Raw genomic sequence first — 25,102 nt, 5'->3', positions numbered from 1 at the left:
GGACCTTAAAGTAAAGGCCGCTGAAGTCAGGGTGCGCTTCCCGTACCGGTCCATGCTCCTAGACTCCTTATTAGGAGGATGGACGGACATTGAAGCCTCTGCCACGTCCTGTTGTGTAGCAGATGCCACCACCATGGCATCTACAGCCACGCCTTTAGTCAGGAACTCCTTCTCGGGTGGGGCAGACAAAAATTTGTTAGGACGAGAAGGCACTGGTTCCACGGTATCTGGATGTTCCCACGCCCTCCGACAAACCAAATCCAGGAGCTCGTCAGGGCGGAGACACCCAGGAGGCGGAGGGCTGAGCCCCAAAGGCCTTGAGAAGCACTGACTCATCAGCAGAGGGGGGTTTGGACATCCAGCCGCCTCGTTGTTTGAGGATCTCTAAAATGTCTGCAAATGAGACATCATCCGAGGACGACTTTGGGGACCCCTCTGCATCATCAAGATCAGTGTCCGATGTAAGAGACTCGGGGGAGTCCACGTGCTTCCTCTTGCACGATCTCTTCCTTGGGGGCTCCTCTGAAGACAACTCCGAAGAACCCTCAGGAGGAGGGGAACCCCCAGAGGGGGTAACCTCAGGCCCCGGGGCTCCGCTGCCTAAGGACAGGGGAACTGCCAAAGACCCAGTCTCCACGCCCAGGGAAGGTGCCGGTAAAGCCGGAGAGATGGCCGAAGAAGACTTGGCCAAAGCACTCCTCATAGCTCTGAAAGCCGGACCCCCAGAATCCTGGGAGTGTCCGGTCCCCAGAGCCATGATAGCAGAAGGAAGTCCCGCAGCCGAAGCACCGAGAGGGAGGCTCGGAACCGACAACATAGGTCCCGAGACGTCACCCCCGGGTCCAGCCGAAGAAGTCCGTGTGCCAAACTCGGACCCGAAGGCCGGGGTTGGAGTAAGGGTTGGAGCCGACCCTAAGACCTCCACCGGCTCCAACAGCACCTGCTCCGACGGAGCCGAAGCGGTCGGAGGAGGAATGGCAATGACATGGGCATGGGCTGTCGGCTCTGAAGCCAACTGGGTCGGAGCCGAAACAAATTTTTGAAAGACTGGGGACTGGAACAGTCTTTGGAGCACCCTGTCTATGTCCGAATCTGACATCCTCGATGACCTAGAGGATACTGAACGGGTTCGAGATGGCCTCTCCAATGGCCCCAAGGGGCTAGGGGACCGGCTCCGAGGCGACTCGATGATTATCGGCGCCGAAGGAATACCCAAACTAGCTTCCATCAGTGCCGAGGAGGACTTAGGTGCCGAGGAGGAAGTGTCTGAGCGGACAACCTTCATCGGCTCCGAGACCAGTGGAGCCGACGAAGGTGACCCGCCTCTCGATGCCCCAGCCATCGGCTCCGAAGCCAGAGGAGTCAAGACTGGTGGCATCGAGGCAGACCGTTCCGCCCTCGGCTCCGAAGTCCTTGGAGCGGAAGGAGAAGCCTGCCTATGTCTTTTGGCGGTCGGATCCGACGGACTGGTCGGAGCCGACGCCCTTTTCTTTTTAGCAGGAGAAGGAGAGGATGCTAAAGCTTCTTCAAAGGAGGGTTTTATAAGGCCTTTTAATATAAGCTTATTTTTCCTCTCTTGGAGGACCCTCGAGGAAAAAGCGTGACACACGCTGCAGGACTCCTGCAAATGTTTTGCACCCAAACAATAAACACAGAGTGGTCATCTGTTATAGACATTTTAAAGTTGCACTTGGTGCACTTTTAAAACCTGAAGGCCTAGGAACCTGAGACATTCGTAAATTATTCAGTGAACTAGCCAAACACAGTACAAACACTGTAACTATGACAGAAAAAAAAATTTTCTCTGCTTTGTCCTTCTTTTTAAAGAAAGAGAAACTATCACCAGTAAAAAGGATCCGAGATCCCTAAATAGAACAGAAGTCACCTAACAACCAAAAAGACCGGGAAAGGCCTTTACACACAAGAGGTACTTCTAGTCAAACAACACTCACAACACAAGAATTTACCAAGTAAATTTCCCCAAACACACTCAAAACACAAGATAGCTGTTAAAACAGCTTTTAGTTGAAGTATAAAGAAATTCCTGACAGGAAGTTAGTGAAAATAATCACTACTTAGCTCAGCCAGCTCGAGACCACGTCTTCACTTGTTAGCGGCAAACGAGATCTGGGGGACTGGTAGTGGTGCATCCTGGGATATAGTAAGCTCAGCCAATAAGAGACTTCGCTCTTTGGCATAAGCGTGCCGAGTCGGAGCCGAGGGATCGGCTCCGAACCCATCAGTCAGAATGTAGGCGAGATAGGATCACATAACATCTATTCTTTATGTTACTAACATTCTTTTGCAGGAGTTGTAATTGTTCGTGAAAATAACTTCTGCAGTTTGTTGGAGTGATATTTATACCATAGACATACACCAGTGGAAAATGCATCCACAACTGATAAATATGCCACAACCCAGAGATATGGTATGCAATGTTTGATAGCTTATGACATTTATCCCTATAAGTAGGCAAAAATGTTTTTGACATCTGAGCTAAAACTCAAGTCCACGCTACATTCAAAACATTTTAAGGTCTTTTCTGTATGTGAATATACTAGGAACTGCAAACTGCACTAGTGAAATTGTTTATAGACTACCATCGGAAATAATGGACATGTTGTCAACAGATGCTACAGGTTAGAGATGTTGGAAGGAGCATACAACTAAGGTAAACAAATTAACTAGAGTCAGTCTTCACAAGAACATACACCTCCTCTCTCAGTATAGATGAGGTGCTAAAGACATTTACTTTGTATTAAGATATGGACAAGGGGGTAGAGAAGACTGTGCCTCTAGTCAAGAAACATTAGCAGATTCTTTTGGGGACAAAATCTTTAGAGGAACCCTGCAACCTCATCACAGGTTCTCAAACAAATTCCAAAAGTATATACAGGATTACCTTGCTGAAAAGCATGAGCTGAACATGCACTCTCCCCTGTTGATTTTGTTTTGGAAGCCCATCTATCCCTCCAGATAAAGAACATGTAATCTAGTCTGTGGCCACTGTGGGTATATCAGTAAGAGTAGCCATGTCATTTATGCCGTAACTTGTCCATGCAAAAATGTTGTACTAAGAAAAGAGCAAGAAAGCTAGAATATGTTTTTGGGAGCATTCTATAGATGTTGGGACTGTACATTGACTATGTACTTCTGGAAAAAACATAACTTCTATCCCAAACTTTTAAAATTCTTAGGGTGACTAATTCAGTGTAAAACAAAGTCAGGTGTATGCAACTTCCAAGCATAAGTGCCAAAGGACTACCCTAGATCCTTTTCATTGGCACGCCACTAGGAACCAGCACAAGAAGCATCTTCATTAGCAGCAACATAACCTTAATTTTAAACTTTTTTTTCAAAACGTCTTACAAATTTGAGCATACTTATGGACTATAATTTAGGACAGCTGAAACCAATTTATTTAAAATATGCTTGCATATCCAAACATCCCATGCATCTCTCCTGCAGTTTCTCCAACTGGCAGTTCAAGCAACTTATATCAGTAAAGTAAACTCGCACAATACCAAAATAAAATAAAAATAAAGGAGCTGATAAACGGCCAGGGCAGTACTGTTTATTTAATAAACAGTACTACCCTGACTGTATATCGGTTTGTTTATTTTTATCTTGTAAGAGTAGTAGTTGGGATTTTTGGCACTCTGAAAAACATTGCCTGTCTTTGCTCTATGTCAAATAGCGAAACCTCCAAATTACTTTGAAAAAAGGAAGCTTAGTTTATTTTCATGTTTAAAACTTTGAACCTAGCCAAGGACATGAACACTGAATTGCCCTTAAAATATTTGCTACTTTGAAAGATGCTGAAAAAGATCTATTTATCTAATGCATTCACTATGTGACTGGCTGACTAACCAAAAGACCAATAATTAAAATGTAGGTACTTTGTGGAGGATTTAATACACCTATATAGGCTTGTTATGCTGAGATGTCAATGTATTTATAGAATTTTAAAAATATGCTTATTAAGCTGTTTGTAGCTACATACTGTTTTCAGGTTACCTGTGTATAGCAAATTTGTATGTATGCACTTTTTAGTCAAGCCACAAGCTTCATGCGTGCAGTACTTTTCAAGAACAAATTCACAGCAGAGGTGGAAAAGGCTTGACAAAAATGCATTCAGGCTGAAACTGTTGATACTTGAGCATAAATGGAAAGAGGTACTGTGGTACCAAAAAAATAAAGGAAACCACTAGTTTCAAATGATTCTTGTTTCACCATGCAGAAAATCTTTTCTGCTTGAGTAGATATATCTTCAAAGTGCTGGGCCTTCCAATTTCTGGTACATCACAGTACCCAGGGACAGTACAAGTGATCGTGCAGTACTAACCTGAACTTTGAAGGTTTTGGGAGTGAACTCCTTGAGGCTGGGTGTGCTAAAGGTCCTTCTTGTGGAGTTAGCAGTGTGCACTGGAGTGGCAAGTTATTTTATCAACTGCAAACTAGCTATGAGAGTTGCACTTGTTTTGGTCAGATCACAGTTATTAGGAGTTTTTTTTTCTTTACCTTTTTTGCTTTAATGGAACCTTTTTGCCAGAATGCACCAAATTTGTACTACAGTTGAGGAAAACCTTTGTGTCAAGTTTCAAACCAGACAGTTATAATTTTGCTCAGGAAATCTGCCATTGAGTTCTAGTGGCTTGGAGAAAAAGAAGTTATGCACTCAACATAACGTTCTATGTTTGTTGTCCATCTCGCCGTTCATTCTTACAATGATGGGCTCGGCTCCGACTCGGCCGAATACTTAGCTGAAAGTCTCAAACCTGGGTCGTGGCAAGAAGGTATCCCACAATGCAGTGGTGTAATGCCCCAGATCTTGTTTTGTCCAAATACTGAACAATACGTACACTATATACATATCTACAAACATATACATATAAACATGTATCCAAGTCCATACTATATGTACTGGAAGGAGAAACAAGCTGAGAAGAACTCCTGAAAGTAGTAAAAGATCTACCAGGTCCACATGGAATCTTTGGCAGGGGGAAGGAGGGAAGTTTCGTAAGAATGAACGGCGAGATGAACAACAAACATGGAATGTTATGGTGAGTACATAACTTCTTTATGTTATGTTGTCCTATCTCGCCTTCATTCTTACAATGATGGGACAGTGTCCCTAGCACCTTTTCCCTGGGTGGCTCACGGGAGTACACCTTTAAGCACCGTGGAACCACAGGATGCCCTGCCCCTGGAGGCCAAATCCACTTTGTAATGAGTGATCAAAGTATGTGGAGTAGACCAAGTAGCTGCTGCACAAATATTACCTATGAGAATTCCGGCTTGAAAAGCAAATGACGCAGCCATTGCTCTAGTGGAATGAGCCTTCACTTTGAAAGGTAAATCTTTGTGATTTGAGTTATAGATGAATGTAATGCAATTTGAAAGCCAATTGGAAAGAGTAGTTTTTGAGACGGAGGATCATTTTTTTGCATCAGAGAAGGATACAAATAATTGATCAGATTTTCTGAAGTCTTTGGTTCTATGCAAAAAGAATCTGAGTTGTCTATGCACGTCCAGTTAATGTAATTTGTACTCTGTCTTGTTGCTATGATTAGGAAAGAACACTGGAAGTTCTATGGATTGGTTTATGTTGTTTGGAGAAGAAACTTTAGGTAGAAAGGATGGGTTTGTACGTAAGGATATCCTATCCTTATGAAAAATCAAATATGGTGGTTTAATAGAAAGAGTTTGCAATTATGACACCCTTCCAGCAGAAGTTATAGCCACTAGAAACAAGGTCTTCCAGGAAAGGAACTTGAGGTCTGAAGATGAAGAGGGCTTGAAGGGAGGTAACGTGAGATGAGACAAAACAAAATTTAGATCCCAAGGAGAAAGGGGTTCCTTAAAGGGAGGTCTTAATAAGGAAGCACTTTTTACGAAGGCTCTACACAACCTATGTGGCATTAAGTTGGAAGTAGAATCACCAATATGAAAATTTGAAATTGCAAGTTGAACCTTGATGGTTGCTGCAGCTGAGCCTTGTTGAAACAGTTCCCCCAAAAATTCCAAAATAGAATGAATAGGTGCAGAGAAAGGATCAATGTTCCTATCTTGAGCCCAAAGGGAAAACCTCTTCCATTTACTAGAATACAGCTTTCTAGTTGAAGCTTTGTGCGAGGACATCAAGATATGTCTAACCGAAGCAGTGAAATTGTGAAGCCTGACTAAATTGGGAAGTGGAGCAGCCAAGCTGTCAGTTTTAGGGTGTGGACAAAAGAATGAAGCTACCCTGACATACGAATCAGAAAATCTGGCAGTGGGTCCAGAATCCAAGGCTTCTCCTAAAGATGAGGCCAAAGGAAGGGGAACCAAACTTGGTTGAGGCCAGTAAGGAGAAATGAGAATTATCCTGTTTCCCAAGCATTGTGCTTTCTGAATTACTCTAGGTAGGAGAGAAAATGGTGAAAAAGCATATAGAAGTCCAATTGCGAGCAAGAGCGTCCCTCGGTGTCTCCCCCAGAGGGGGGATTAGGGTAAAGTAGTTGCTGCACTTGGCATTCATGGGAGTGGCAAAGAGATTGCAGCAAGGCTGTCCTCATGTTTGGAAAATCATTTCCGCTACATTGTGATTGAGAGACCATTCGTTAGGCATTAGGATTGCTCTTCAGCTTGTCTGCTATCACGTTGGACTTCCCCGGAATGTGCATTGCTATTAGAAAGCACTGGGAAGAAATTGCCATACTCTTAGGACTTCTCAACAAAGGGGGTAAGATCGGGTTCCCCCCTGCTTGTTTATGTACCAAACCACACACATATTGTCTGACTGAATCGCAATAGTCCCTACAGGGAGAGAGTCTTGAAGTGCTTGCAACACAAGAAGCACTGCTCTCATCTCTACAGCATTTATATGCAAGTGAGCTTCATGTTCTTGCCATGTACCTTGGACTGCTGTTCCCAGATAATGCCCCACCCCCCCAATCTGGGAGGCATTCGTGGTCATTGTAGCTATTGGCTGAAGTAGAACAAAGGGTCTGCCTATTGTCACATGAGTGGAGTGTATCCACCATCTTAAGTCATTCTTGCAAGATTCCGTTATTCTGATCAGATGAGACATTGGAAGCTACTGAAGTGACCATTGGGAGAATAATAGCCACTGAAGGATCCTCATGTGCATTCTGGCAAGAGGGACCAGTGTAATCATGGAGGTCATTGTTCCTAATAATCTTAGAATTATCTTTGCTTTCACTTTGTTCTTGGTAAGAAGGTGAAGTATCTGCTGTCTGAGTGCTATAACTCTTTCTGTTGGAAGATGTGCTACCACAGATGAAGTGTCTAGATCTGCACCTATGAATGTAATATGTTAACAAGGCATACTTTTGAAAATTTACTGCAATGCCCAACTGATTGCATATGTCCAAAGTTAGGTCCCTGGCTTGTAGAAGTAGATACTTGGTGGTAGCAGACAGGACCCAGTCATCTAGATAGGGAAACGCACAGAATCTTAAGACGTCTCAAGTGAGCTGTGACTACTGACATATATTTGGTGAACACTCTGGGGGCTGTAGTGAAACCAAAGGGCAGAGCTCTGAACTGATAATGGTTGGCTCCCAGCCGGAAGCTCAAGTACCTTCTTGATGTCCTGTCCATTTTTATGTGGTAGTAAGCATCTTGAAGGTCTATCGAGCACATCCAATTGTCTTTCCCTAAAAAGGGAAGTATAGACTGCATTGTCACCATTCAGAACTTTGACTTCTTGACAGATTTGTTTAACTTGCTTAGGTCTAATATGGGCCTCCAGTCCTCTGTTCTTTTTGGCACCAAAATAAATCTTGAGTAAGTTCCGAATCCTATTTGATCTGTGGGGACGACTTTAATGACTTTTGTGGGGCAACTTTTGAATCTCGATAGTTGCTTGTTCCCTTAGATTGGGTGGAGCTTCTGGGATTGTTTTGGTCTGTGGAACAGGTTTGGAAAAAGGGATGGGGTATCCTCTGGACATTATATTTAGTACCCATTTGTCGGTTGTGATATTTTACCAGACTTCTGGGTACATTGATAAACATCCCCCGACTGCCTCCAGAGTAGAGCAGTCAGGCCTCCTTTCAGGAGCGCTGATAAGGGTGTCCGCGAAAGGAATCGTGGTCACCCTGGTTTTGCGGGCAACCTCTGCCTCTGGGGTGGCGTCTACCATTATTACCTCCCCTTCTGCCCTTGGGGAAGGTATCACCCCGTGCGTCTTGGAAAAATCTCTAGGATCTTTTGAACTACATCTTTCCGCTCTTCTGACCTTTAGGATAAGGTCTTGAAGGTACAGAAAAACGTACTCCAACAGCAGAGAGAGTTTTCCCTTCCTCCTCGCACTGGGTTAGAGTGTCTTTTACTTTGGGTCCAAAGAGTGAGGAACCATCAAAAGGGGGCATTACTAAAGGTAGACTTAAAGGGCTCTGCAAAATTGCACAAATGCAACCAGGAGTGTCTCCTAAGGGAAACTCCAGAACCACTTGCCCTGCTCGCTCCATCTGCTGAGTATGATATGAGCCTCATGGAGGAATTGACAATGGAATTTAAGGTGGACAGCTGGGAGGAGACCTTCTCATTCAGCCCCCACAGCTAATGAACCTTGTAGGGTATCTCCTAGCTCTTTCAGGAGATCTCTTTGTAGCCTTGTAAAATGGGATAGGTAGTTCAGCGATCATAGTGAGAAAGTCGCTGAAGAAAAGATACGCTTCCCGTATCTGTCCATCGTTTGTGAGTCTTTATTCATAGGATGAACAGATGAGGAAGTCTCTGCAAGTTGCTTCTTGGTGGCTGCTGCCACCACAGTAACATCTACAGGTACCCCCTTAGTTAGAAATTCCTTGCCTGAAGGAGCTGACAAAAATTTGTTTGCCCTCCGAGGGACCGGTTCCGTAGTGTCGGCTGACTCCCACCCCTTTCAACTAACCAGGTCCATTAGTTCATCAAAAGGCAGAGACAACCCAGGAGGCTGAAGATCGAGACCCAAAAGCCTTCAGGTACACTGACTCCTCATTAGAAGGGGTGGTGGCCTGCCAGCCGCCTCTTTGCTTGAGGATCTCTAGAATATCTGCAGATGAGATATTGTCAGAGGATGGCTGTGGGGACCTTTCCAAGTCATCGAGGTCAGTGTCTGAAGTGATGGACTCATCTGGGGAGTCACCATGCTTGCTCTTGCAGGTTCTCTTCCGAGATGGCTCCTCAGAAGGATATTCTGGGGAGGCCTCGAAGAGAGGGGTTCGCCCAATGGGGGATCCTGAGGCTCTGGGTCTCTGCTGTCTTGAGGAATGGGTGATGCTGAGACAGTAGCCGGTGCCTTGGGGGGACGAGTACTGGTATCCTTCTGTGGTGCTGAACTGGTAGACAAATCACACCTCATCAGCTCAAAGGCTGATCACTCCAGCACCAAAGACTCCCCTGGCTCCGAGTAGACAGAGGAAGGCAATGGAACCAACGAGATCGGACCCGAGGCTGATGTGGGATCTGAGCTAACCAGGGCCAATGCTCGGAGGGGTAGACTCAGCACCGAAGAAGATCGAGGCCGAGAATCCCCCCTGGGGCCAACCAGGGAACCTCAGCTCCCAGACTCACCAGATGGTGCCGAGAGAGTCGGGGCAGATGTCGGCTCCGTGTACACCGAAGGGGGTCCCGGAACCGACTGGTCCACAACAAGTGGTACCAAGCACTCTGGCTCTGAAGGACCAGCTTGGCTCGGAGGAGGAACAAGAGTGGGCACAGTAGGCTCCAAGACCAAATAGGTGGGAGCCGAGAATAATTTAGTCAGCGCCGGCGACTTGAGGAGTCTACGCACCACCCGTTCCATGTCATCATCTGACAAGCTCCTCATAGACCTGGAATATAGGGAAGGAGATGGAGACCTATGAAGGAGTGGCGAGCTCAACGTTGGTGAAACTGGCGAAATATCAATGGACCGGCTCTGAGTGGAGGTACCTTGTGGCTCCAAAGGCTTTGGAGCCGAAGTACCAGACCTATCAACCAAAAGGACTTCCGACAACTCCGAGGACTGTGGAGCCGAGGAAGTAGTGGCCTTTGAAATTTTATTAAGTTTGACTGGCGGCTCTGACTGAGCTGATGTAGTGGGTGAGTGTCTTTTGTGATACTTGCCCTTTTTAGAGGAAAGAGATGAAGAAGAGGAAGAACTATGGATGGCTTCCTCAAAAGAAGGCTTTAAGAGCCCTTTCAGAATCAACTTATTTCTCCTTTCCTGAAGTACTCTAGTACTAAAAGAATGACAAAACGTGCAGTCTTCTTGGAGATGAATGGCACCAAGGCAATAAACACATATAACATGTCCATCCGTGATGGACATTTTTTACGAGCACTTCTGATATTTCTTAAAGCCAGAAAGCTTGTGTTCTCTCTCTTTCTGGTCTTTGGACATTTTGAAGTTAAGACCCTAAAGGCGACAGCAACAGCAAGAAAAAAAAAATTTGTTAAGGCTAAAATAGCTAAAGCTACACCAAAAATTTCTACAGAACAACACAAGGCGTGATAACAGGGGAGAAAAATAGAACTTCTATCTTAAACGGTTCTATTCATTCTTTTGGACAAGACCATAAACACTAATAGCCCTCTAAGTTAAATGGGCAAATAGCTGTCCAACCTAAATGAGCTATAAAAAGGCCAACAGACGAACGATAACAACTACATGGGTTACCAAAAGGGGCCTACACAAAGCGATGGACAAAGCTTTAGACAAGGTAATAGAAAAAATTGAAACAACTTAGCCATGGCCAAGATGAGCGCATCCAACCTCGTAAAGCGGCAAACGAGATCTGGGGAATTACACCACTGCACTGTGGAACACCTTCTTGCCACGACCCAGGTTTGATACTTTCAGCTAAGTATTTGGCTGAGTCGGAGCCGAGGATCGGCTCTGAACCCATCATTGTAAGAATGAAGGTGAGATAGGACAACATAACATCATAAGTTTTGAAGATCCATGCCCAAGCTGATCGATATGTTGCCAAACTTCATGGTTAACCGGCAGAAGCGAGTACCCATGCTTGTGATGTATCACACTTAACAGTTGTATTGTTCATCATTACCTTCAAGGTTCCCAGGTTGAGTACTAGGCCTGGGAGACACAATTATCATCAACTCTTTCAGACTTGCATGCTTGTCCTTAAGATCACTGGAAAATGTGCCCTGCACACGGAGATAAAACATGTCGGACTTCAACAAAATCCAAAGCATCTGTGGTCAACTTTAGAACTTCTAATATTGCATTACAATAGTTTAACTCTATATCGCTATCTTTTAAGAATGACTTTTTACCCAGTAAAGCTGCACAGACCCAGGTGTAACACCTGCCCTTGACTAACATGAATCTGAAAACTACATTAAGGTATAAGGCCTGGACATGTTGGAAAATTACTAATTTGCCAATAGACATGCAACAAACAGTACAGTTGTGTACACTTACCATAAATGTAGATGTTCGAGTGTATTCACTGTTACAGTCATTACATTTGGGTAATCCTGCTGGCAGGTTGCCCTCAGTCGGCCTTAATTCCAAAGTCCTGGGTCCTGCGTCTGCTGCTGTTGCCCCTTCCCTGACGTCAGGTCGTCAGGGGTATAAAAGATGCGGCCGAAGCCATTTTCTTTAGTTTTTCTTGCCCCAGATGTCAGGTGCCCCCAAAAGGGTAGTCAAAATTTATATACATATAAATACATGCACCAATATAAACTTTACCTTCATCTATAAGCAAATACACCACATAGGTTGTATAAATCAGAGAAGGAAAGATAGGTTCCATCAGAAGAAAGCGGGATGGCGGATGGGTAACCTGGACTGCAACAGTGAATACACTCTAACATCTACATTTATGGTAAGTGTACACAACTGTACTATGTTCTTCGTGTTTCACTGTTGCAGTCATCACATTTGGGTAGAGTCCCAAAGCTATGGATGGGAGGCTGGACAGCATTAGGAGCGGCAATGAGGCCCTGCAGAACTGCAGTGGCAAAGCCTGCCCTGGATTTAGAGTAGAGTGGCAGATGATAGTGCTTTGTAAAGGTGTGCACTGAACTCCAAATAGCAGCCTCTAAAATGTCCTTGGTTGGTACTCCCCTGAGAAAGGCTGCTGAAGTGGCTGCAGCTCTGGTTAAATGCGGCCTAATGCCCTTAGGCACTGGCTTGCCATGGTGTAAGTAGCAGAAACGAATGCAGTGGCCTATCCACTTTGAAATAGTCTGCTTTGAGATAGCCTTTCCTTGTGATCCTGCAGCATATGCCACTAGTAACTGTTCTGTCTTTCTTAAAACTTTAGTTCCGTCCAAGTAGAATCTAAGCTATGTACGCCCAAATAATGCAGAATTCTCTCCCCCTTTTTCTGTGGATTTGGATAAAACGTTGGTAGATGAATAGTTTGGTTAAGAGCCACACTGGACATCACCTTAGGCATAAATGTTGGGTTTGTCCTCAGAGAGACCCTGTCTGGATAAAAAGGTTCCACAGCCATGAGTGCCTGAAGCTCTGAAACTCGTCTTGCAGAAGTTATTGCTAGGAGCAGAGCTATTTTCCAAGATAAAAACTTTATATCAGCAGTAGCAGCTGGCTCAAAAGGAGGCAGGGTGAGTTTTTCCAAGACATAGTTGAGGTCCCATGCAGGCACTGGTGATCTCCTTGGAGGTCTTACATTTTTGGCTCCTCTGAGGTACTGTTTTAATAAGGGATGAGAAAAGATTGGTGGCACTGTATTGTAATGAGCCGAAATGGCAGAGGCATCTCAGTTAAGTATTGCAAAATCTGAGGAATATTTGGCACAGCTGTTATCAGTTCCTTGTGCCTGGTTCCAAGCAGAGAATCTCTTCCATTTTCCAGAATAAGATTTTCTAGTACTAGGCCTTCTGGCCTCTAAAATGACATCCATCACAGCTTTACTGAGAGGTGTGCTTTGTATGACTACATTATTCCCCATGCTGCCAGGTTTAAAGTCCTGAGTTGGCTGTGCAGATCTGATTGTTTTGCTGGGACAGAAGATGAGGTATTTGAGGTAAGGTCCAAGTTGGGCATTGAGACAAGTTCTTTAGGATTGGAAACCAGTACTGGCGGGGCCAGTCTGGGGCAATCAGTATCATTTTTGGCTTCTCCTGTCTGACCTTTAGGTGTACCTTGGGGAGGAGAGGCAGTGGGGGAAAGGCATGTACTGATAAGTCTTTCCAGCTGAAAGATAGGGCATCCACTTTCCATGCTTGTCTGTGATAAGTCCTTGTGCAGAATCTTTTTAGTTGGTAGTTGTGAGGGGAAGCGACTAGATCTATGTCCGGGCGTCCCCATTTCCTTGTTATCATGCTGAAGACTTGTGGATCCAGCTGCCACTCATGGGGATTCATGAGGTTTCTGCTTAGTTCGTCTGCCAGAGTATTTTTTCTTCCTGGCAGGAATTGTGCCTGCAGATGTACTTGGTAAGTTTCCTCATATGCAGTCTTGCACATGGAATTAGTAGGATGCAGGATGCCATGAAGCCCAAAGCCTGCAGAATTTTTCTTGCAGATAACTGGGCCTTTGTTGCCAACATTTTGAAATAGGTAGTCAGTTGCCTTTGTTTGCCTGGCATGAGATAAGCCATCTGGGCAGTTGTATTTAAGCTTGTACCCAGGAATATTATCTCTAGAGAGGGTACTAGTTTTGATTTCTTTTCATTGACTGTGTACTCTAGGCATGTTAGAAGTCTTTTCACAAATGCCAGATGCTGTAGAAGAATGTCCTTGTTCTCTGCTTGAATTAGGCAGTCTTCCAAGTAAGGATATATTTGTATTCCTCTGTCTGCAGAATGCAATTACTGGTGCCAGGCACTTTGTAAAGACCCTGGGCACAGTAGATAAGCCAAAGGGCAATGCAGAGAATTGGTAATGCATTGAGCCAGCCTTGAATCTGAGGTATCATCTGCTTAATTGTCTGATTGGGAAATGCAGTATGCCTCTTTTAGGTCTAGAGTTACCAGCCAAGCGTTCTTGCCCAGCATGGGCAGAAGCTACTGCAAAGTCATCATCTTGAATTTTGGTATATCCAGGAATGTGTTCAGAACAGATAGGTCCAGTATTGGTCTCCAGGTCTTGTCCTTTCTGGGTACCAAGAACAGCCTTGAGTAAAATCCTTGTCCCTGCTCTTGCTCTGATACTTGTTGAATGGCCCCCATGTCCATGAGGGATGAAACTTGTTTTTGTGCCTCTGCCCATTGATTTTTTGGCAGATCTGGCCAGCCGTTTGCCTTTGGCAGGGTATAGAAATGAAACTCGTACCCTTGTGACACAATGTTTAGGACCCACTTGTCTTGGGTTATAATGTGCCAATTTTGAGAATAAAGTGCTAATTTTCCCCCTAAGGGTGCTGCCAAAAGATTAGTGTTTGGTGCAGGCAGGGGGAAGTCATTGGGACTGTTTCCTGTATGGTTGGGATTTGTCTTCTCCAACTTTGGAGGTAGAAGCACCCCATTGCTTTGGCCTGTAGGAACCTTGCGCCTGGGATCTGCCCCTTTGAGGTCTGTCTGACACAGGAAAGGACCAATTCTTTGTAGGCCAGTGTCTACTAAACCTAGGTGGCTGTACTTGTAAAAAATCTTTGACAGTTTGCATAAATTTAGCTTTGTCCTCCATTTTCTTTAACACTTCCTCTGCCTTAACACCAAACAAAGTATCATGCTGTAAAGGTGCATCTAATAATTTAACTTTGACATGATCAGTCAGATTTTGTTCCTTTAACCAAGCATGCCTCCTAATTACAGAACCCGTAACTGCGGCCCTGCAGGAGGCCTCCAAAGAATCAAAACCATACTGCAAAATATGCTTTCCAACTTGTTCAGCTGCATGCAATAAATCCTGCATTTCCTTGTTTTCTGCACATTTAGAGTTTAATAACATTTTCTGTTTAAGCAATGCCATGACATGTTGCTGATATTTAAGCATATGAAACTGACAGTGTAAGGCCCTTATAGCGAAGGTAGCAGATGTGTAAACCTTTTTTCCCCATCTATCCAGTGCCCTAGAATCTCTGTCAGAGGGGAACGGATTTTTGCAGTGGAAGCCTTAACTCCTTTGGGACCCTGAGAAATAGTTTCTGGGTCTGCAGCAGAGTTTTTAAAAAGGAATTTATGAGAGTCAGGAACCCTGTAATATCTGTCAGGCTTAACAGGAGCTGGAGTTAAGGAGTCAGGGGTGAGACTAGACTCCGAAAACACATCATCTACAATATCTAACACAGGTGGAATGGCTAGTGGCCTGTGCTGAGGAAGTAAAAGGAAATCCCTGAGCCTCTTTTTAGATTCTGAAAAATCTTGGCTCTCCCAGTGGAAATGCTCCCTCATGGTATGCAAGGTTTCCCCAAAAGAATAATCTTCTGAAGGAGAAGCTGAAGGTATGGATTCTTCAGCATCAGAATCCTTATAGGGGGGAAGGGAATATTCCTGATCAGAAGAGGAATCAGAAGAAATAGAAACCTGATCTGAAGATTCATAGTCAGTCTCTTGCCTAGGCCTCTTATCAGGAGGGGGATGGGAACCCCTGATCAAGGTAATTAAGTCTTCGGCCATTTTGAGCATCTGTTTTTTGGGCATAGAGGCCTGTCCACGTGGCTCTTGTGTTTATTTCTTTGCTTTAGAAGGTGCTTTAGTCTTTGCCTTTGAAGCTGAGGTTGGTTTTATGTAAAGATGTTTAAGTCTGAATACACCCTCAGAAGCCGGTGCCTGCTCAGCGGCTCTGGACCCATCTGAAGGAATAGTATCCGAGGCTCCAATACCTTGAGTTTCCAGCGGCATGGTCAACTCCATGTGGGAGTCAGCAGCGGCCTGCGACTCTAAAGTAGCGGGCGTCAGGGGCTGCGAAAGCGCCTCACTGAGAACTGGCGACTGGCTTAGGAGAAGCTTCGTCATCGGTTTTGTGCCTCGGTTGTCTATCTCTTTCCTTTTCTTTGTGTTTTTTGTGAACTTCGGTAGTCGGATGGCTTTCCGACGACATTTCTGGATAATTAAACCGGCGTCCAAAATAGTTTAAAGCAAAATCATACCGATGCTTAATAGTGCGTTGGTTAAATCTAGCACAAAACCGACAACCAGCAACGTTGTGATCAGGGCCTAGGCAAGGGATACAGTAAGAATGAAAGTCCTTATGAGGTATTTGCTTTCCACAAGAAATACAATTATTAACTTTTTTCTGACATCGGTCTGGAGCAAGAAAAAAGTTTCCCCAATGGGGTAATTAGCTCTATTAAAGACTTTGGATCTGAAACTCGAACACGAAAATCTCAGGAGTCGGCCGACCGGCACTTGCGAACTGCTTCTGCTTCAGGCACCACACGGCAAGAAAGACGTAAGAAAATGGCGTCGGCCACATCTTTTATACCCCTGATGACCTGACGTCAGGGAAGGGGCGACAGCAGCCGACGCAGGACCCAGGACTTTGGAATTCAGGCCGACTGAGGGCAACCTGCAAGCAGGATTACCCAAATGTAATGACTGCAACAGTGAAACACGAAGAACATTTGAGAAATGCTGCAAGAATAACTATAAGAAAAAAAACAACTATGGTGACCATAAAACTAACAAAAGGCAGCAGTGTCCAATACTGACACTATATCAGTCAGAAATAAAATTAAACACAATCATTACAACAACCCCTATCTTCTCACACCTCGCCATTCTCCTGTTGACACAGCCAACTGGCTTGCACAACTATCTTATTTCTACAGTCTGCATATCTTCCCTTCCCTTACTGTAAATTTCTTTTGCACCTACCCCTTTGAATTCTTCACAATGGACAAGTTAACTAAACTTAATTTTAGCACTATATCAGAAAGTGGAGTATGTAATTTCCTATAAAAAGTTAAGTATGATTATGGTGAGTAAAGTGATTCAAACCTATACCTCAATTTTCTTAAAAAGGCTAACAAACATTTCAAAATTACTTGGATATTTACATAATGTCTGCACATATTTAATCATTACTGCCAGTGTCTGAAACACTACTAAACAAGCATTACTGCCAATGTCTGAAACACTGCTAAAATTATGCTTCAGACTTCTAGCTCCTCCATTCCTAAACAATACTAACCTGTAGTTAACCTACAACCTTTCCCCAAACCTCTCACAAATACTACAGAAACTAGTTTACAAACAAATGCTACTTTATCGATGACTACTACATATTAAATAACTTGTAGCACAGATTCAGATTTACCTCTGATACATCCAAAGCCTTGTTTCAAACAAATGGCCATATCTACTAAAACATGGATACAGCCTTACTTACTGCAGCATTTAAACACCTCCAGCTACAACCTGATGTTCTATGGCACCCACATCTAAACTGTCATCTGCCTGACCACTACATCTCACTAACTCCTGGAGAATTATTGCCCATGTTAACAGTTGTACATAAAATGGACTTGACCTAGCTCCATTTCTGAATTTCTACAACCACATCACTGTTACTACCATCACAAATGTTCTCCCACAACTAAACAGGCCTACAAATTAAGAAGACACCTTACCTGAGAAACACATGCTTCCATAGCAAAGAATACATGGATACTTAAGCCAGAAAATGCCTTCCTGTTACCAATGCTCAAAAAGTGCCAGAATACTCAATTTTCAAAATACATTACTAAAATGTTACCTAGCAACACATCCTTTTAAGCTCTACCAATACCCTCTCTACCATAAAAGAAGCCTCTCTCCTCCTGTGTGCCAGAATTTATAAACATTTGTTTAATGGGTTTTATGTACTCCCTTAATTAGCCCACACAAACTGCAACCTACCACTTCTTTTTACCCCTTTACGGCAAAATACTGTAAGGTTCAAATTACAACTCAGATGAAGCAGTATTAGAGATGCGAGTGCTACAGGGGTCAGAAGGAGAACAATAGACTTGAGTGGCTGATGCCTGTCTGCCCATACTGGAATGGGTTGGAAGTAGCTTTGCCCAAACACATCAACTACAACTGCCAGTGGGTGGGTGATCACTCGAGAACAGGCCAGTCAGGCTCATCTTGTCAAGATGAAACTGAGCAGCACAGAAAGGGAAGTAGATGTGTGTAAGAACACATGCCTCTCCCTGATCAGGGAGCTATCATGGAAGTCTGAAATATACCTAAAGGGACAGGATTAGACCACAGCCATTAGGGGACCAGGATCTGGCTTGCTCCTTCATGCCAGATGCTTGCCTTCCAGGGAACGAATGAAAAGGTTCCTCAGCTGGGAATGAGTAGGTTGCAGGGCTCTCACTCAGTCCAGGGATGCCTGCTTTTACACTTGCCAGAAACTTAAGAGCCAACCGGACACAAAGAAAAGTCAGTGGGGCAAGGCCCTTGTTATTTATTTATTTATTTTTAATTCTAAGGCTCACACACCCTATGCAGACCACTATTTTTGCTCTCCATTTCTGAGCACACATTCTCAGAACCGGACTTTGCCATCCAGAACTGGAAAGATTCCACACTAAGACCTTTAACCCCATGTACAACCTTCAGAAACAGTCCAGCACTGTCACTACTGTTGTTGTGTCTTTCGGCTTTTCCTGGTTAGGGGTCGCCACAGCAGAAATCCGGTCCACTAATGACTGGCAGTAGATTTTTACCTGCCGAGTTGCTGGCCCTGACGCACAACCTTCAATGAAGGTACGCCCATTCACACACATCTCCACACAGAAGATGCTCTAGCTGAGAATCAAACAGGACAATGTCATACTGTGAGGTGACAACGCTACCGCAGCACCTCTAAATAAAGTCCCAGAGATCACTCACTCCAATGGCCTTCTCCAACTCTTCTATATTCAATACCCCCACCAGTACAATAAAGGACTATGACTACTTTACTGTACATAGTGCAACATCAACTACCTCAAACAGATCTAGGAATACTGTCACATGCTGTTTAACCTTTAAGGAAATTAAATCTTCATCTGTTCCTCATTACATAAGTAGTAACATCAAGAAGCATTATCCTGTTACTTATCAATTTTACTACTTACGTCGACATGTCATGTTCTTCAGTATCCCTTAACATACATAATTATCAAGTGCCAATTGATAAGTTATTCACACATAACTAATGCTACCTTTTAGATGTCTAGTTCCTCATATGTATAACTAGATTAACAGTGTATCTTTTGTTGTAGTAACAGACATTTATGCACTGAATAATTTGTATTTCTGGTTCCACATTTGAAAAGGTCTTCAGATCAGATCACTTAACCAATGTCAAAATCAATGAGAAATACAAATTTCTGGTTCAGTTTTGCTTGGCTTGGGTTGCAGTTGACAAGAATGTTGTTGTCTTTCGGCTTTTCCCAGTAAGGGGTCGCCACAGCGGAACTCCGGTCCGCTAATGATTGGCAGTAGATTTTTAGGAAATGCTGAGGTGCCAGCTCGACGCCCAACCTTCAACGAGAGCACGCCCATTTACACACGCATGTCTTTCGAACGCTACCCAACCGTGGGGAGGACATGCAGACTCCACACAGAAGGCACTCCCAAGCCCAGTCGAGAATCGAACGGGAGAACCTCTTGCTGTGAGGTAACAACGCTACCGCCGTACCACCACGGCATATTGCGGTTGACAAGAATAACCCACCAAATAAGTTCATTACTCGAAGTACAGGATAAGGGGAATCCTTAGCTCTGGAAATTAGTTTGTTGGTTTCATACACTTCTGAGGAAACACTGAGTTTTACTCCTATATGGTCTTGCATGAGGCATCATTATAATGAAAGATGATGCATCCTGGGTTTTTCATGAACACTGCCATTAGGTGAGACTTCTGGAAAATTCTCACAAAGAATAAATCACTTACATCCACAGGAAGACTTTAAATTTTGATGACCAGGTCAGTCTCAAGTGGGCCTACAGCCTATTTTCAGGAGAGACACAAGGTGAAAGGAAAAATTTACCAAGGCACTGGGAAAATTCACTTATTTCTTTAGATGTAATGGTATCTTTTACATCCACATCAGCTACGACCACCTCATTCAAATGGGACCTCATATTAAAATATCAACAAAAGAACAGTACGTACGTCCATACATATATGTGCACATGCACGCACACACACACACACACACACACACACACACACACACACACACACACACACACACACACACACACACACAGTAAAGCAACAACTTCTTGCACTGCAGAGAAACCTTTTTTTTTTTTTAACTTTCTCTGCTGCTAGAACAACTTTAGCAACTAGTAGAAGAATGAATTTTGATATGTACAAATGATTCTTGGTTAACGGTGGTATACTAAAGAAGGAATGAAACTGCAGATTCTGTACCATAGCCCAATGTTTCATATGCTATATCACAATGTTACAATCTTCCTTAACCAGTAGAACAGGAGGAATTTTTTTAGAAAAAAAAGAAGCTGGGAAGTTTCAGTGCTGAATGTGATCCATCTCAATATCTGAGGCCCTGCCTTTTAGGCTGGCTCATTTTCTCCCTCCAAGCATTCTGCCTCCTCTTATACCAGCTTTTCTGTCTATACTTTCCCACTGTTTGCATTAGAGTACAAAGACCAGTGGTTAGTAGGGTAGGGTAAGTCCTAGAATAATTCCTCATTGACAGGTGGAAGAGTTGTTTAATGGACTGCAGTCTTCTGTTTTTCAGCTTTCTTAAAATCTTATGGGAGAGGGTTGTCAAAAGGCTTTCTCTTATCATGTGGTGCATTTGCCAAATGTTCTTTTAAGTCATCTGGTAAAGGTTTTATCCTGCAACCATGCTTGGCATCTAATCAACATCCAAGTAGCAGTTGCATTAGAAGGAGCATTCACTGCATCATATTTGCACTTAACAGCAGTTCCACTTTATCAGCAGTTTAGGCTCTTCCCAACATTCTCATTAGTAATTTTAGTACTATTTTTAATCTATCTGTAGGCACTGCATTAAATGCGTCTGGAAATTATACCTCTGCTAACTCAGGGTGGCAGATGTTTAGACGATAAATCAAAGACTGTACTATCCCGGTCATTTGGGACATAATCCAGGCTTTGTGCCAATTTGCATTCTTTAAAAGCATCCACAGTAATTCAAAACTGCCAGGTTGTTGTACAAGTGTTTATGCTGTTCTTGTACCTTATAAAAGTCTGTCAGGATCCCTGGCTATTGGAAGATTGGAGTCTGGTTCTAGTGAGGTGGCATCAAAGATGTGTTTCAAGACTTTCACTACTACAGGGATGGCTAAGAGTTCTGGTTTCTCTATGCCCAAAAGTCCAAAGTATTTTTGCTCGACGAAGTGTTTCCTTATAATACTAATTATTTCAACAAAGAAGATGTCTTTAAGAAAGAGGAATAAAACAATTCCAATATGTCATATTTCATAGGACAGACGTTTTGAATATGCAAGATCCTCTCCCCTCAGTTCAAAATTTGAGGACCACACCTGATATGGCAGACACAGAAGACCATGCAAGGGACAGGACAGCTACATGCAAAGCAATGGCATATTCTTCTGCAAACTGTCTACAATCAAACTGTAGAGGAATCTAAACCTTAAACAGCAACAAAAGGGTGCATCACCAAGATGGTGTTAACTGCAATCTGTCTCTTTAGAACCTTGTCTGAAATAATCTCCTTTTGATACTTATGTGCACTGTCTGTTAATACAGATTTCAGCAGGCCAAAACCAAATATCTCCAGAAAATTTAAGCAAATAATCGAAGTATCAAAAAAGATATTATTTCCCTACATTATTAAAGTTAGCACCAACTTGGAGATGCACCCTTTTGTTGATGTTTTATGGTTAATCCTACTTAGCACCAGTGGGTGTGACAGATGGGCAGGTTTATTTGGGAGTTACCTGATGTGGAATTCTTAATGTGGGACATCTAAACCCAAGACATCTACAAGTCATACACATCTGAGTGACATTTGTTAAAAAAAAAACTGCTAAGGAAGACTACCACCACCTGAGGCCACTTTGTGACCAACATGTGCAGTAAAACATGATACGCTTAGCTTTCCTGCAACACTGCCACTTACTGTTCACTACCAACAAGGGGAGACTACAGGTAGAACTGCTGCTAGGAATGGGAAGGGGCTGAAGGGGAGAGAGAGAGGCAGACCTCTCCAGGAGTGGAAGCTTTAAGACAAAAAGCAGTTGGTTAGGTCACTAAGACCTCAATCTCTGAAGCCACAAATTATTTGCACAAAATCTCAGTTTATTCATTTTACAATGGTTACAGAGCATGGATGAGGACTGGCGAAAGATTCATCTGCTAAGTCCTTAACACAACACTACTCTCTTCTAATGTTTTGCAGAGGCCTTAAGGTTCCTGGTACTCCTCTGAGAGCCTTATTGCAAGCTTTACAATGCCTGCAACTGGTTATATCATGAACCTCACTACAACAAAAGTACAATAAATGATAGTTCTATGGTTCAAGATGTGTATGGGGGGTGACTATCTCCCACAGTTGGTGTCATCTTCCTGGGGCACCATCAGCCAGCAATAAAAAGTAGCATAACTAAAGTCTTAGAAGTGGGATCTAGCTCCAAACCAAAGTCTTAGAATTAAATAGCTAAGTGAGAAGAAACCATAACAAAAAAAATGCCAAAAAGGGTATTTAATGGTGAGTCTTTACCTAGAAGTGACCAATGGACTTGGATGCTAAGGATTACCATGTTCGATGTTTGTCTGTGTCTTTCGGCTTTTCCCGGTTAGGGGTCGCCACAGCGGAACTCCGGTCCACTAATGATTGGTAGTTGATTTTTACGTACAGAGTTACCAGCCCTGATGCACAACCTTCAACGAAGGTACGTCCATTCGCGCATGTCTCCATGCAGAAGTCGCTCTAGCTGAGAATAAAACCGGACAGCGTAGTGACAAAAAAAAAAAAAAAATGAAATGAAGATGGCATGGGTTAATCCCCTTTACAGCAGAGTTTCTGGCTGTCCTTCTTGGCATGGGAGGTAACCTTGAACTTGGTCTGGGAATGTCTGAACGTTCTTGAAGTCTGGCCCAAAGATTGATGTTGATCTTGTGGCCAAGTCGCATTCACTCATTTATCACAGGGCTGCAGCAATGATTCATAAAATGAACACCTATTATTTTTATAAGGCGACTTCATTATGGAGGCATGGAGTTTGACAACATGAATCACTCATTAGTTAACTAAAACAACAGTATTACAGGGATGCCCACAAAAGGGAGGGGAAACAAGAATACAAAACTGTCTGAATTTGAAGTGGGAGATGCAAAATGAAACACGGATTAATAAAAAAGAAGCACAATGTTTTAAACTAAAAGTTTAACTAATATCCCTTAAACCCCCATTCCAAGTTTACCCTTCCTTTTTCTATCGTGTTTGTACTCCTGCTTCTGATTTACTTTTAGTCACATTTTAAAAGAAAAAAAAATCATCATGATGAACTGAAAGGGTTGAATATGTTGCCAGAATACCTCAAAGTGTTTGCAAGGAAGAAAAATGGGAAGACTGGCTCCACAAAAGCAGTTCTCTGTATCAAGGCAGGTAATGTGACTTAGCCATTCTGTATAACTCAGAAATACTTGTATCTGCATATAAAACTATAAACTATGCTTCACAACATACCTCTCAACTTCTCATCATAATCTGGAGAAAGCCAAAAATAATGGGGTGGGGGAACAAAGGCCCAAAATAGGGACAACTTTTAAATATTTAAAAACTTAGAAAGTTGCTAGAATAAATGGTGCTACGTTAGCATGCATTTTCTGAAGGATAAGAAGCCTGAAACTCAAGTGTCTGTCATTATTTAATGACTTCGATCCATAATGATTTGCCAGAAACCACAAATTTTATAAGGGACAGTTCAAAAACATGGGACAAAAATCTGGTCATTTGAGAGGTATGCTCCACAGTCTTCTTCAGGAATGGTATATACCTAGAATTAAAAGAGGGAGAGAGTCCCTGCTGTTTTGTGTATACTTATATATATATATATATATATATATATATATATATAGTGTGTGTGTGTTTGTGTGTGTGTGTGTGTGTGTGTGTGTGTGTGTGTGTGTGTGTGTGTGTGTGTGTGTGTGTGTGCGCGCGTGTGTGTCTGTGTGTACTGCATGTGCAAAGCAAATTGTTGGTGTATGTGCACGAGTGTGCAAAATGTAAATATATGTGTGTGTGTATGTGTGTGTGAATGTATGTACTTATATATATATATAAAATATAAATATACACACACATTTTCACACACCTTGTTTGTCTACTTAAATGCAAACCAAGAAAAAACATAGGCCTTATGAAGTTTACTCTAAATTACTGCTTACTCATCTAAAGCACAACCCATAATATGGAAACTTGTCTATATTCACAAAGAACATGTACACACACTCCTGCCAAAGGACTTTTTGGAGCAAAAAGCAGCTGCGCGCAAACAAGTCACTCCAGAAATGTATTCCCTTCACACACACATCCTGGAATGTTAAGCAGAATCTACAAAATGACAAAATCTGGTCAATGTGAGGATAAAATATCTATCACAGCAGGGTAACAGTTTACTACACCACAAATCTTAAAGGCAGATAGGCTGCTCAGACTTCAGTGCTCATTCTACTGCCACTGTTCACAGGGGCTATAAATCCATTAAATATTAAAGGCACAACATTAAGTAACAATACCTAATCAAACTACGTGACTGCTGCATACACTGTATGGGGGTACTAAGTATTTTCCCAATTAAATTTACCTGAATGGAGTTGCTATACAGCAAACAAATGCCTAAGCTCTCATGTCATTAAATTACATCTAAGCAGAATAAGCACAAAAGTAGGCCAACCATTTAGCTGTTAAGTAAATGGAGATTTTGCTAGCATGCAAGTAAACAAATATAAATTTAGCACCATACTGCACTGGATTACAAACATGTTTTAATTACAAAGAAAACTAGCTTCTACTGTACTGCATGAAGATAATCTAAACTGCACTCAGGCTCTAATACATCAACAATTCTCTTACCTGATTGTTGCCTGGAACACTGGTTTCTGTTGCTCCCGAAGACTCCTGCTTCTCCATATCACGTGACCCTGCCTCATGCTTGCTTTGCAGACCCTTCTGCTGATGCTGAAATAACAAATGAACACAATAAGAACATATAACAATGGAATGTTTTCCAGTGCACTAGCATAACCA

General features: G+C 43.0%; 1 protein-coding gene across 7 annotated transcripts in view; it reads right to left on the bottom strand.

The window, feature by feature from the left end:
* The window catches only part of APC (APC regulator of WNT signaling pathway), a 2,693,590-nt gene that overhangs the window by 489,268 nt on the left and 2,179,220 nt on the right, over window positions 1-25,102 (bottom strand). For all 7 annotated transcript variants that reach the window (XM_044064201.1, XM_044064200.1, XM_044064205.1 and 4 more), the window contains one exon: window positions 24,929-25,033. In XM_044064201.1, the coding sequence (XP_043920136.1) occupies window positions 24,929-25,033 (105 nt within the window). The remainder of the gene's footprint in view (window positions 1-24,928; window positions 25,034-25,102) is intronic.

This window comes from Protopterus annectens, chromosome 2.part2, assembly GCF_019279795.1.
Source record: "Protopterus annectens isolate FY-2018-M chromosome 2.part2, PAN1.0, whole genome shotgun sequence".
NCBI classification, from domain to species: domain Eukaryota; kingdom Metazoa; phylum Chordata; order Ceratodontiformes; family Protopteridae; genus Protopterus; species Protopterus annectens.
This window is presented reverse-complemented; position numbering and strand designations above follow the sequence as displayed.